This window comes from Amia ocellicauda, chromosome 9 (genome assembly GCF_036373705.1).
Source record: "Amia ocellicauda isolate fAmiCal2 chromosome 9, fAmiCal2.hap1, whole genome shotgun sequence".
Taxonomy (NCBI): domain Eukaryota; kingdom Metazoa; phylum Chordata; class Actinopteri; order Amiiformes; family Amiidae; genus Amia; species Amia ocellicauda.
Window position 1 is genome coordinate 33,383,647 of NC_089858.1, and position 14,398 is coordinate 33,398,044.

The 14,398-nt window shown below is 49.0% G+C and overlaps 1 protein-coding gene across 1 annotated transcript; it reads right to left on the reverse strand.

The window, feature by feature from the left end:
* Nucleotides 1–345: 345 nt before the first annotated feature.
* Nucleotides 346–12,049, reverse strand: tgfa (transforming growth factor, alpha). The gene is made up of 6 exons (XM_066714191.1): nt 11,355–12,049; nt 8,415–8,474; nt 6,760–6,877; nt 6,486–6,635; nt 4,310–4,419; nt 346–3,445 (listed from the first exon to the last, which is right to left on the reverse strand). The coding sequence occupies exons 1-6, from the start codon at nt 11,392–11,394 to the stop codon at nt 3,438–3,440; spliced, it is 486 nt and encodes a 161-aa protein (XP_066570288.1). The 5' UTR covers nt 11,395–12,049; the 3' UTR covers nt 346–3,437.
* Nucleotides 12,050–14,398: the final 2,349 nt, after the last annotated feature.

Consider the following 14,398-nt stretch of genomic DNA (forward strand, 5'->3'; position numbering starts at 1 on the left):
TGACTTATCCTCCCTCCTCTTTCTGTCCCTTCTTCCTACCTCCTATTCCTTTCCCCTCCTTCTCTCTCTCTATACATCTCCCTTTCTTTCTCCCTCCCTCCTCCCCTCAGCCCAGATCTCTCCCACCAGAGCTCCTTATGTCAGGGCAGGCTTGTGGAGATGAGCCTGCGGGGAGTAACTGGCTGAAGCGCAATCCCATTGAGAGATAATGGGATAGACTAATACTGATCAGCTGCGAGAGCAAGAGCTAGAGCGTGAGAGAGAGAGAGAGAGAGCAGCAGGAACTCCCAGTGATAGAGAGCGGACGAACACACACACAAACGAAATGAGGACTCGGGAGCCCAGTGCCTTTCCAGATTCATCTTATTGAAAAACGCAGCAAGAGACAACAAAATGAACAGGAATCCTCATGATGCATTCCTGTGCAAAACACAACAAACAAACAAAAACAAATCTGACAAATAAATGAATCCACTTTCAAGTTAAATAACTCACAAAGTTGTCAAACATTGTGTTGAGTTGTGAAGTCACCCTTCACTTCAGAGGAAAGCAGATTACAGGGCAGCCTGGACGGATAAAGGAACATCTCTCTCCTCCACTCTCTACTTCCTGTTGCTCTTTCATTCCTCCTCTCTCCCTTCTAATCGATACACAGTTTGGTCTGTTCTGACTGAGCAGTTTGACATGACCAATCACATTGTGATCAGGTCTTTTTCTTTTTTTTATTACAAGTTTTCTGCGGGGGTATAACAGTGTCTGTGTTCAAGTCTCTCACCCCGATCCCCACTTTGTCAGCAACGCTATCTGCCTGTCAATCAGCTCATTTGAAAGACAGCACAAGCAGAACAAAGAAATGGACAAACAAACAAACAAGGTAGAACCTCATGTCTTCCTGGTCTGCACACTAAATTATGTTTTCCTCACTCCCTCCTCTTATATAACAAAGGGATTAGTGGAGGCTCCAGAATGCTCCGTGACAAAACAGGGCATCAATTCTTCCGTCAATCACCAACCTACTCCTGACCCAGTTTACCCTGTATGTCAGTAAAGGAGTCGGAAAATCTGCCCAGTCACTACAGCAGCGTCTCCAGCCCTGAAGAGACTCAATACAGTCCAGTACAGCAGATATGAGCTAGTGTGAGGGAGTGTGCGAGTGTCACTGAGTGAGAGGTCTGGGAGTGTCAGTGATTGTGAGAGTGAGTGTGCGAGCATCTATGGGTGTGAGAGTGTGAATCTGTCCATGCGAGTGTGCGATACCACCTGCGAGTGTTATTTGTGCACAATTCAAACTGTTCAATAACAAAAAATGAACATAATCTAGCAAAAAGTGCGAGTGCGAGTGTGTTGGACTGTGGAGTGCAGAAGGCTTTTCAGAGTGGCCCATTTCCAACAGTGCTCACAAAAGGAGATTCACGTACCCTATTGACTGTAAGCTCTCTGGAAGGCTGGGCTGTGCGCTAATCCCCCAGAGCAAACAAGCAAATACAAAAGCTTTGCTGCGGGTCAGTCGCATTACTCCGACAAGCCTCCCGACCTTCCTGCTTTGGGAACCGACCTGCACGGCTGAGAGCTGCCGGGTTCAGCCAGAGCACGACACGCCAGAGCACGGCTCTCCCAGTGCAGGCAGGGCAACAGCCAGGGAGGCCTCCCAGCCCAGGATCTACGATTACAGAGTGCGTTTGAGTGAGAGTGCGAGAGTGCGCGTGTTCGAGTGAGTGTGTTTGAGTGAGAGTACGAGAGCGAGCGTGTGTTTGAGTGAGAGTATGTTTGAGCGAGTGTTTGAGTGAGACTGCATCTCCGTGAGAGCGTGTTTGAGTGAGTTCGTGCATGTGCGTTCGCATGCATGTCAGGCAAGTGCCCATCATCACTGTGCATATACAATAAACTCCTGTGTGGCTGTGTGCGTTTTCATACGTTTATCACGTGTCCATCTGTGTCTTTCCTGTGCTTGCATGTGCGCATTTCTTTGTGCATTTAAAATCTTTAAAATGCTGTGCCTGTAAAAGCTGTGCGTCTCGTGTGGCTCCATGTGCAGGCCGCCGTTCGTCTCTCTGGTGCTCGCAGGTGGCGGTTCGTGCATTTCGTTGTGAGTTTAAAATAGTTTGGTGCATTGCGAAGCCAAACGGTGCATTGTGTGCTAACAGTGAACGTGAAAGACTCTGATAGCAGTGCATTAAAAGGGTGTATGGTGCAGCGCAGGCCTGGGCATGGGGCGTCTTAACCCTTTTTACCCCCTTTCAGCTTCTCTGCCTTTTACCACAAAAAAAAAAAAAAAAAAAAACAAACAGCTCAACAAAACAAATAAATATTAACAATCATCATCATCATCATCATCATCATAAACGTATGGAAGTGCATCAGACTTTTGTACCCCAGCGAGTTTGCAAAGGCTCCTTCAAAGGCATTCAGGGAACCTTTAAACTGTAAGAGTCACCGTCAAGTTCATCAGCAGCAGCACAGTCACAGTAGTAGTGGTTGTCATAGTAATATAAAAGGTGAACAGCTACCATGGTGGCCAGGGGGTTCGGGGGATATAAGAGTCTGGGAAGCGTGTCCAGTCTCAAAACGGCGGAGGTGGCAGGATCCCATCTCTGTCCCCGGAGGAAGTCTCTACCTGCTCTGTCTGTGGTGGCCGGCCACAGCGCCATTCTCGGGGGCATCCCTCGGTGGGCTCCTGCATCCCTCACTCATTAGCTCGTTAGTGTCATCGGCCTGTCACCTCCATCATAACCTCCCCTACTCCCGTCCCATTGCCAATTAGTCGGCCGAAGGGACAGACTGTAGGAGGTTCCGAAACCCTCCTGGGCCATGGCAGCCCTGCTCCTCCAGACCCCCTTCCTACGGTCTGCCTTCCTCAGTCCAATACCCACATTGGGGGGTGTTGCTTAGTCCTGGTCAAGGCAGGGGCCACTTGAATTGCAGGTGAAAGCCAGCGTTTCCACCGAATCCTAGAATCGTCCTTTTATACGCCTCTGTTCGTTCCTCCTATGCTTCTCTTCTCTTCTCTCTTCCTCCCCTGCAGACCTGCTTCCTCCACACAGCCGGATGCAGCTCTGAGGTTGTCGTCTTTTTTAGTTTGTTTTCGGATACAAAAGGTCCAATTCCATTAAAAAATAAATGCATCATAATAATTGTAGTAGTAATAATATTAATATAAGATGCTTGTTGGGAAAATCTTCTCCACTACACAGTACATCCAGGGATCAGGGCTTGGTCTGTCTGTCTGTTTGCCTCTGCAGGAGCAGGGCGGAGACGGATGCACGGACACACACAGACACAGGCCGAGGAACTGTGTGTGCGAGTGTGTGCTGGAGTTCATTCCTGTCCTCCGTTCAGTTGAAATCCAGTCTTCCAGTCCAGTCCGCTTCTGGATGGAGGGAGGGTTGGGGGGTGAGGATGGGGAAGGGCATGGGGGAGTGGGGGAAAGTGTCATCTTCTCAAACCACTGGAGAGAGAGAGAGAGAGAGAGAGAGAGAAACTGGGGTCAGAGAGAAAAACACAGTCTGCGCACAAACAGGAGCCAGTCTTAGTGTCTCATAGCTACGGACTGGCACAGGTGCACGGCACTCGTTTCATTGATATTAAGGAAGGGTGTATATGGAGACAAACACAGGAAACCGAGCTTCCACAGCACTAAACTACATGTACAGCACTGCGCCACTGAACAAAACTGGTACCTCGGGCATATGGAGAAAAGTCTGCCACACAGACAGCAGGGAGAGAGAGAGAGAGGAGAGAGGAGAGAGGGGGAGATAAAGCTGATTAAAATCCTGCAGGCACTGTTTACAGCAGGGCTCATTAATTAATTTATTTTTATATCAGGAAGTGCCGATGTTTCAGTGGAGCTGCCCTCAGGGCTCGCTCTGTGCGTGTTGGGGGGGCAGGAATCCATTAAGCAGAGAGAGAGAGAGGTCATCTCATCACGTAATCACCAGCCCCGCCATTGTCATCAAGCAAGTGGCTGGGTTGCTTTGATCCGCTGTGATCACTGAGGCGCGGGACTGTGTGGACCGCAGGGCTCACTGGACTGACTATATGGAGCAACGAGCAGAAGCCATTAGGTGCTCAATTCCCAACACATCTGCAGCTATAAAAACCTGCTAATTACGCCCAGCCTCTGGGAGCGGAACAAAGGTCGCATTAATTGGGTTTCTAATTAACTCTCTCAACTTGCTGTCCCCATGGTTTCTAGGGATTCGATTGACATTCTAGTGTGTGTGTGTGTGTGTGTGTGTGTGTGTGTACGTGCATGCGTGTGCATGTGGAGGATGGGGGAGCAGGGTGTGGCCACCTGTGTCATCATGGTTACCTGTTTCCGAGTTGCAGCAGGAAGCCCCACCTTTCAGAAGGCCGTCCGGTTTCTCAGGGCGACAGGGCAGCCCCTGTCTCCACGCACAGAACCCTCGCTTCCGACAACAACTGGGCGAGAGAGAGAGAGAGAGAGAGAGAGAGAGATTGTAGAGTGCGTATTATTGAAAGTGTTAAAGGTCAGTGTGTTACGCTTTCTATATGAAAGTGTCAAATGTGCATCAGTGTTATTGTGTGTGTGGTACTCACTGTATGAGGGTGTGAGTAAGTGTGTTGTGTGGTACTCACTGTATGAGGGTGTGAGTGTGAGTAAGTGTGTTGTGTGGTACTCACTGTATGAGGGTGTGAGTGTGTGTAAGTGTGGTACTCACTGTATGAGGGTGTGAGTGTAAGTGTGGTACTCACTGTATGAGGGTGTGAGTGTGTTGTGTGGTACTCACTGTATGAGGGTGTATGTGTGTGTCAGTGTGGTACTCACTGTATGAGGGTGTGAGTGTGTGTAAGTGTGTTGTGTGGTACTCACTGTATGAGGGTGTAAGTGTGTTGTGTGGTACTCACTGTATGAGGGTGTGAGTGTAAGTGTGGTACTCACTGTATGAGGGTGTGAGTGTGTGTAAGTGTGTTGTGTGGTACTCACTGTATGAGGGTGTAAGTGTGTCAGTGTGGTACTCACTGTATGAGGGTGTGAGTGTGTGTAAGTGTGGTACTCACTGTATGAGGGTGTGAGTGTGTGTAAGTGTGGTACTCACTGTATGAGGGTGTGAGTGTGTGTAAGTGTGGTACTCACTGTATGAGGGTGTGAGTGTGTGTAAGTGTGGTACTCACTGTATGAGGGTGTGAGTGTGTGTAAGTGTGGTACTCACTGTATGAGGGTGTGAGTGTGTGTAAGTGTGGTACTCACTGTATGAGGGTGTGAGTGTGTGTAAGTGTGTTGTGTGGTACTCACTGTATGAGGGTGTAAGTGTGTTGTGTGGTACTCACTGTATGAGGGTGTAAGTGTGTTGTGTGGTACTCACTGTATGAGGGTGTATGTGTGTGTCAGTGTGGTACTCACTGTATGAGGGTGTGAGTGTGTGTAAGTGTGGTACTCACTGTATGAGGGTGTGAGTGTGTGTAAGTGTGGTACTCACTGTATGAGGGTGTGAGTGTAAGTGTGGTACTCACTGTATGAGGGTGTGAGTGTGTGTAAGTGTGTTGTGTGGTACTCACTGTATGAGGGTGTAAGTGTGTTGTGTGGTACTCACTGTATGAGGGTGTATGTGTGTGTCAGTGTGGTACTCACTGTATGAGGGTGTGAGTGTTCGAGTGTGTGTAAGTGTGGTACTCACTGTATGAGGGTGTGAGTGTTCGAGTGTGTGTAAGTGTGGTACTCACTGTATGAGGGTGTGAGTGTTCGAGTGTGTGTAAGTGTGGTACTCACTGTATGAGGGTGTGAGTGTTCGAGTGTGTGTAAGTGTGGTACTCACTGTATGAGGGTGTGAGTGTGTGTAAGTGTGGTACTCACTGTATGAGGGTGTGAGTGTGTGTAAGTGTGTTGTGTGGTACTCACTGTATGAGGGTGCGAGTGTGTGTAAATGTGTTGTGTGGTACTCACTGTATGAGGGTATGAGGGTGCGAGTAAGTGTGGTACTCACTGTATGAGGGTGCAAGTGTAAGTGTGGTACTCACTGTATGAGGGTGTGAGTGTGTGTCAGTGTGTTGTGTGGTACTCACTGTATGAGGGTATGAGGGTGCGAGTAAGTGTGGTACTCACTGTATGAGGGTGTGAGTGTGTGTAAATGTGTTGTGTGGTACTCACTGTATGAGGGTGCGAGTGTGTGTAAATGTGTTGTGTGGTACTCACTGTATGAGGGTATGAGGGTGCGAGTAAGTGTGGTACTCACTGTATGAGGGTGCAAGTGTGTGTAAATGTGTTGTGTGGTACTCACTGTATGAGGGTGCGAGTGTAAGTGTGGTACTCACTGTATGAGGGTGTGAGTGTGTGTCAGTGTGTTGTGTGGTACTCACTGTATGAGGGTGCGAGTAAGTGTGGTACTCACTGTATGAGGGTGTGAGTGTGTGTAAGTGTGGTGTTGTGTGGTACTCACTGTATGAGGGTGCAAGTGTTTGTAAATGTGTTGTGTGGTACTCACTGTATGAGGGTATGAGTGTGTGTCAGTGTGTTGTGTGGTACTCACTGTATGAGGGTGCACAGCAGTATGAGCAGCACACAGCCAATCACAGACAGCACCAGCAGCGTGGCAATGGTTTGCTGCTTCTGATTGGTTGCCACGACGGCCAGGAGGTCAGCATGCTCACAGCGCATGCCCATAAACCCGGGGTGACACCTGGGGGGAGAGGGGGTCAAAGGTCAGAGGATTTAGGTGTCTGTTGCCTGTTTGACTGTGTATCGGACATGTGTCTACATTGTGACAGGAAGTGGTCCCAGTCCAGAGAGACGGAGTGTCTTACACGCATGCGGCGGTGTCCTCCTGGACCAGGAAGCGGCAGGTGCCATGGAAACAGAAGGCAGAGTGGGAGTCGGGACAGTCATCGAAGTGAGAGCGAACTGCTGCCGCCAGGGGAGCCACTGGGAGGAGGAGGGAGGGGAGATGGAGGGGCAAAAAAGTGATTTATTATTTATTGTATTGAAATAAAATGTCAGTTTCTCTTCAGTTTTTCCCCGTGTGTTGAAGCCCAGGGTTCCGCACAGCATCCCTCAGTGCACCAAAACAATCCGCAATCCGCTGGGTAAAGAAACCGAACCTGTAGCGCTCAGAGAGGCAGCAGCACGCCTCGCCTCACCAGTCAGTCAGTCAGCCAGCATTCCTCTCACGCACACAAAACCACCCGGACAGGAGACATCAAAGCTGCAGGTGTTACGGCAACCCCACCTGCCGCACCCCCCTCCAAAAAACCCGTTGATGTTGCTGACCAGGTGAGTGAAGACCACCACCCCCTCTCACTCACAAACACTACCCACCCTGCACACGCACCCCCTTCCCCCCTCAGACAGTCATTAACCACAGCTCTGTGGTTCAGAGGCCTTTTGATGTTGTGCTCTCTCTCCGTCACTCCAGCAGACCGGGGGCTCCATTTCAAAGCCAGGCCCCAGAGACACACCTGTCACTGTAGGTGAGTCACCTAGGAAATGGGGAGGGGGATGGGCCTGACACACACACACACAGGAAGACTCACACTGATATGAGTTGACACACACACACACACACACACACACACACACACACACACACACACACACACACACACACACACACACACACACACACACACACACACACGTCTCTCCATTCTAGAGCTCTGAAGCATCAAAAAAGATTTTCTATGGAGAGAGAGAGAGAGAGAGAGAGAGACCAAGTGCTAGAGGGGGTCACAGTACACAAACCCATTAGCCTTCCAGGAAACAGCACAAGCTCTCGCCAGTGCATTCCCCCCGTCACACACACACACAATCCATTAAACAGCCCAGCCTTCACTCTTCTGCCCTGTCTCCCAGTTCAGCCACTATCAGTCATGCTACCATTAGGTCTTAGCTGGTATACGTTTTTTTGCTTGTTTTGTTTTTCTCCATTTTAAGCCATTTTGCAAGTATTGCGTAGTGTTAACAAATACAGAGCTGACACGCACACACAGGAAGCTGCAGCATTGTGTAGTGAGTTGTGGTGTCGGTCAGAACAATTACACGGTGTGGCTTGACATGCTTAGACCTGCTCAACGAGAGAGAGAGAAAGAGAGAAAAAGCAGGAACTCAAAGTGATAGAGAGCGGACGAACACACACGCACACAAACTAAATGAGTCGGGAGCCCAGGACCTTTCCAGATTCATCTTATTGAAAAATGCAGCAAGAGACAACAAAACAAAGAGGAATCCTCATAATGAGAGAAGATGGAAGAGTGACCAAAAAGGTGTGCAGCCCACACTGGTGACACACTGCCTACACAATACATGTTTTAGGAAGGCTTACCTCACAAACCCTTTGTTGACTGCCTGGGCAAAACACAACACGACACCACCACCAAGCACAACACTGAGCAGGCACTAACACCCGCAGGTGGGCAGACAAAAGAGGAGAGAGAGAGAGCTAGAGAGAGAGAGAGAGACTTACCCTTCAGTGAGGGAGAGGTGGAATTTTCCTGGCCCTGAGCGCAGGCAAACAGAGACCCTGCTGAGAGAGGGAGAGAACGCAATCATTTCAAGAGACGACAGCAGCCCTACATAGAGTAACAAACCGACTGCAGAGTGTGTGTAAAGACATTAAACTCAAGTGTCAATCAATGGGTTTGGATTTGTTTGGTTTAAATGCATCTGAAACACACACTGCTTAGTGGTTCAACCCCCTGAGCAACTCTAGTGGGGGTCTTTGGGCTACTCTCTGCCAAATAGGCGAGTCACAGGGGGGCAGATGACAGTAACATGAGAGGGCACTCCTATAAATTGACACATTTCCCGCCCCCTCCCTCTCCACTCTCCCCTTGCTGTGTTCTGCATTTCATATAAATTGCAATAAGTAGGTTAATCCCTTATTCCCATGCTCCCATTGGCTGGGCCAGGACCCCACTGAGATCCCAATTAAAACTCTGGAATGATTCATTTTTGTATATTATTCCCCCCCCTAGGCAATCGGAGCAGCGTCGGATCATTGCGCCTGCCTGCTAGGGAGTGTGGCTGGGGGTAGCTGGAGCCTCTGGGAGAAGGCTGTTGTCCAAATGAAGAAGCCATTTTGGCTTCACTGTGCACATTAAATACATCAGTAAGGAAGCAGCTTAGGGTTTACAGCAGCACCACAAACAAAGAGTAACAAACCACTGACACAAAGCACTGCCAGCTCCACAGTGTGTGTGTGCGCGCGTCTCCCTCTCTACCTCTTTCTACACCCTCCAACCTCTCTCTCCCACTTTCTTTCACTCTCAACGCCTCTACCAGTCAGTAGCTATTCCTGCCTGACTCCAGATGTTGTCCAGCTATGCCGTCTGTCTGGGAACGGGTCTCACACCTGGATGGATACCTGTCCCCCCTCACCTGACATGAGTCCTTTCCCTCCCCAAGCCCACACTGACTAAAACCCTCCTGCAGACCTGCGCTGCACTGCCCTTGTGTTGCATTGTACTGCGGGTTATAAATAGATCTGGGAACCTGACCAGCAAACAAACACAAACGTAAGAGAGAGAGACGCACACACAGAGGGACAGAGGGGGGGGGGGGGGGGGAGATAAAGAAAGAGACACAAAGACTCGGAGACAGAGAGTGAAACACAAAGGATGCAGAAGAATAAAAGGCCTATATATAGACTAAGCCAGGATCAACTTAAAGACACCACAGCTCCGGGGGTTTGTGGAGACAATGCCAGGCTGGTTGCGTGTATCTGTATACGTATGTTTGCCTCTGTTACACAAGACCAGTGAGCGCAGTGCGATTGCACACATTGACCTGTACAACACCACTCTACTGCCACGGCACTGTCCTCCAGCATCCACCCACACTGTCCCGCTGACAGGAGTTTTCCCAGCAAAAACAATCACGAAAATGCTGCTGTAGCACAGTTTCACTCAGCACAAGGCCTAGTTCGAAAGTATTTTTTTCCTCTCTAACCAAATCCTTTTATATCCGCCGCCACCACCTGCTCCACGTTACACAACACGACGGTACAGCGTCACTGCTGCAGACCGGGGAGAGGACAGCGGTTTACAGACGTGATTCATCCACTAACTTGTATGTAGCATTACAAGAGAAAGAACCCAGGGACGTGCGTGTGTTCACATACATGTGTTGTACACTGTCCTGTGGCAGAGGACCTACATATAAACGGGTACATGGGAAATATGCTTTACAACATCACCCACACACACTAGGCTAGAGTGGAGAAATGACTTTAAAATCTGCTTCTTGGTTTAACTGGAGCATTTTCATTTTGCGCCCTCATGAGAGACTTGTACAATCTCACACCACCACACACACGCAGGGTCTGCCATGAGGGAACACGATGGGTCGAATGGCCTCCTCTTGGTTGTAAACCTTCTTATGTTCTTATGAGTTGTAACTGTTAAGGCTTTCCCTTGAACTTTTTCTTGGGTTCTCTTCTCGCTGCTAGCGGGAGGGTGACGTCACTCCCTGCCCAGGGCCGAGTTACTGGACCGGTACACTGAGAAGGTGAAACACTGACCAACTGTGTGCATTTCTTGTTTATTAGTCTGCTCATCTCCATCCAAAAAACGGAGAAACTCTGCAAATTCAGAATCATAACCGAAACTAATTAAGTATAGCGCCCTGCCAGCGACCCCTTGATCAGTTTGGTTACTTCAGTTCATGTGATGCGACGTGATTTGGGTGGATGACCTGCTTGGCGATGCCGAACCGGCTTTCAATCTGCTGACGTGTATATAAAGAGGGCTCGCGTTTCCTGAAAGTAGCTACAAGAAACTTAAAACGAATTAAATGTGTCAATGAAGTTAATGCAATGAAATTAATATCCGTGTTTCAGTGTTTTGAAACTGCCAGTCTGTCGGCCTGCGGACGCGTGTGAATATCTATTACACGCGAGTTCTCGATTATGGATATTGCGTGTTGGACGCACATATGACGCGCAACATGTAAAACAACGCACATCGCAGTAAAAGGATTTCAACTGCTGAAGATACACATGCAGGAGAAGCATTTTAGTTTAGCAATATATTTTTCTGTAATAATGTGTGTTGATTTTGTCCAGTAGTGCAAGTTTGTGTTGCATTTAAAGCCAGGTGTAATTGGGTTTGCGTTGATTCCTCGCCCCGCACCTCACGCGTTTTTACAGTCGGCACCCCCCCGGCAAGCGCCATCCTTTGGTAGGTGGGGGTCCCCAACCTACATCTGAGCGGCAAAGGAGACCCTGGGCCAAAAAAGTTTGGGAACCCCTGACGCAGGCTACAGTACTAGATACACTTGTATGGGCTCTAATATTTTCACATTTTGTAAGTTGCCCTGGACAAGGGTGCCTGCTAAGAAACACATATTTACACAGTATTTACGACCCGAGCCATTTCGTACAGGGACACAATCAGAATCAACTCACCGGTCAGGAGGAAGACAGCGTCCCACACCAGACGAGGCATCCTGCGGCCAGAGCGGAGTCCAGCTGGCGGTTTAGACCCGAGGAGGGATTTATAATAACGTGTACAGTCCGGTACTGAGGCAGGCGAACAAGTTTAATCGTCGTCTTCGTTTGTTGTTGTTATTGATGTCAATTAGGCTGGACCAATTACACCTGGCCGACTCCAGTGCCCCCTCTCTCCCAGGTCAGCGGCCGGACTCTTTTTGCGCAGTGGACAGCGGGCTCTCCGAGATCCGCGCCCTGCGATCACTGCAACACCTGGGTAAGTAAGCAAGTAAACATCGCCTGGGAGTCCGCTACCTAAATCAATAATTTGAATAATAAAAATAATAAAATTCTTTCAGTTCAGTTATCCTAAACTGGTTTATTTGTAATATTTATTTTCTTTGCAGTTCTTTGGGTCTGTTGGTTTGTCTTCATTAACAGGCGACGCGCTTTTGTCCTGTCCGGAGCCCCTGCAGCTGCGGTCTGCTGTGTTCACTTGCCTTGTCGGGAAAAAAGGTAACATTACTACACAGTGTGACAGATTATAATGTTATATGATCGTCACAACCCGAGCCGGCGAGTGCGGGGTCGGTGCGCTTCTCTCTCCTCTCCTCTCCTCTTCTCTTCTCTTCTTTCCTCACTCTCCTCTCCTCTCCTCTCTCTACTGCGCGGTGTCTCCCAGTGTGACCTGCCAGGCAGAAATGACATCCCATTGCACTCTCACATCCACATTCAAACTCACAGGCACTGCCCCCCCTCTTCCTCCCTCCCCCCCCTCTTCCTCTCTCCCTCCCCCCATCCTCTCGCTGGCTCGCAGGTGTGTCAGTGTGCGTGCTGGTGCAGGTCCTCGGGTGTAAGTTATGAATGAAATTGTGGAGAAGATTGGCGGTTCCGGCGCTGTGATCACTGTCCGCTTTAAGCACGTCCTTCAGTGCGGTGAGACCATGTCCACCCCCTGCGATGACAGCGGTATGAGACACCCTGTCCTCTATCCTGCCCGCTGCTGAGCGGCTGTGTCACACGGCCGTACAGTCCTAGACGCTCAGGTCTGCATTACCGGGTCTCTGGGGGTTCATTCCAGCACAGCGCCCCACTCCCCCTGTCACCTCATTCCCCATGTGCTTCATTAGTTCAATTTGAGCAAGATTGTCTGCTAAAGATGATTCAGAGGGACACTGATTTAACCTTCTGGGTTGAGTTTGGTTTGGTTTGGTTTGCCTGGGCTGAACTACATATGTTCCCTAACTAGAACCCCCCCTGGCTTAAGACCTGAATACAGCGCTGATCCAGACCAGTTAAGGCAAAGCCACGTTGCGTGTGTTCATACCACCTCAACTGACGTCACTCGTTAAGAAACACGTTGTTTACGGAATCGATTCAACCTCAATAAACCCGCCCGACTGCGGCTGCCAAGCTGTGATGAGTTACAACACCGTTAGCAGCGAAGACTGTTACCCTTTCCTGGATAGCTCTCAATTAGTTAATCGTTAGTTTAATTAGTAACACGGTCTCTACTAGTTTATAAACAAAAACAAGCAAACAAACAAAGTTGCTGTTATGCATTTGTAATCACATTGCGGTCTGTCCTTCATATGTGAATCAGTACAGTAGTCAGTTGCTTTGTGTGAAAGTCTGAAACGCACAGACCTGTGCATAACCCGGACATTTTCATAATAGGGCCTATGGCAGAGGTTCTCATCTGCTTGGACTTATTAAACTGCGTAATAAAATATCTGTTCCTTAATACGTGATTTATAGAATTCCATACTTAACTCAAAACCCCTACAGTTTAAAATAAATAAAAGGCTCTGATTTAGGAAATTAGTTCAATTAAGGTTCAATTAAGTAATTGAAGCTCGGTTGGTTGGAACAAAAAACAGCAGGGTAGGGGTCCTCCAGGAACAGGAACCACTGGCCTATGGGAACATTGTACGTAGAGTCAAATTGTAGTGTTAAGGTGAAGTCAGGTGTTGCGTAAATCGGGGAGTGCCTGTGCGTTAAAATGATGCACTCTGCTTGTCATAAGTTAACTGTTTTAATGTTGTTTAATAGCAGAGATAGAAGTGTTTTCTACTGTTACTACTACTAGCAACATAACATTGCTGATTTAATTTGATTTTAATGTATTAAATAAGAAAAAGCGAATTTATAACCAACCGAGACCCACTCCATCGAGGAACGGATCCGCATTGTATACCTGCGGTCCGGGAACTCCCGCATGAGAGGGAGAGAGACATCCCACCCCGCAGATCAGACGCGTCAGCGGCCCCAACACAGCCCACAGCGGGGCTTTGATACACCGACACTGCCGTCAAAGGCGAGAATAACCGCAGGGACTGGGGAAGATGATATGACTGTCTATTCTTTCCTCGCTTTAGTTCTGTCATCCTACACCCCCCACCCCCCACTAAGAGATGACCATTCATCTTCTTTTAATGGGGGTGCACATTTTCTCTTGGAAAGAGAACAGTAGTGTACAGTACAGTGTAATAACAGTACAGTACATCACACCACAGCACTGAACAATATACACATGCAGAAATACAAGAAAACGTTATCCAGAAGGTACGCGGGATAGAGGAAAAAAGAAAGCATGCGTGAGAAACAAGATCAATAGATGTCCAGATAAGAGTGTTTACATTTCGACAGTAACTAGCCCTGCACCACACACGCTGTCATCCGGGGTGACTCACAAGGAGCCAGAGCGCTTGATCAACCGCACCGTGTCCCCGACGCCTGGCCGCCGGTTTGACGTGTCCGCCGCGACTTTCTCACAGATGGCTGTGTGTGTATCAGCGCCGTGACGAGCGGCTCGTTTCAACACGTTACAACCACTATCGCGTGTCTCTGTATGCACGCCTTTCTATCCGGTAGCAGAGACCACATCGGTAGATAGATAGATAGATAGATGGATGGATGGATGGGCTGAGCAGCCGGGCGGACGGCTACTTCAGCACCAGCAGCGAGGGACAGCGACCCCAGGCTGACCCGGAGAACAGCTGGCTTTCCCAACAGGGGCT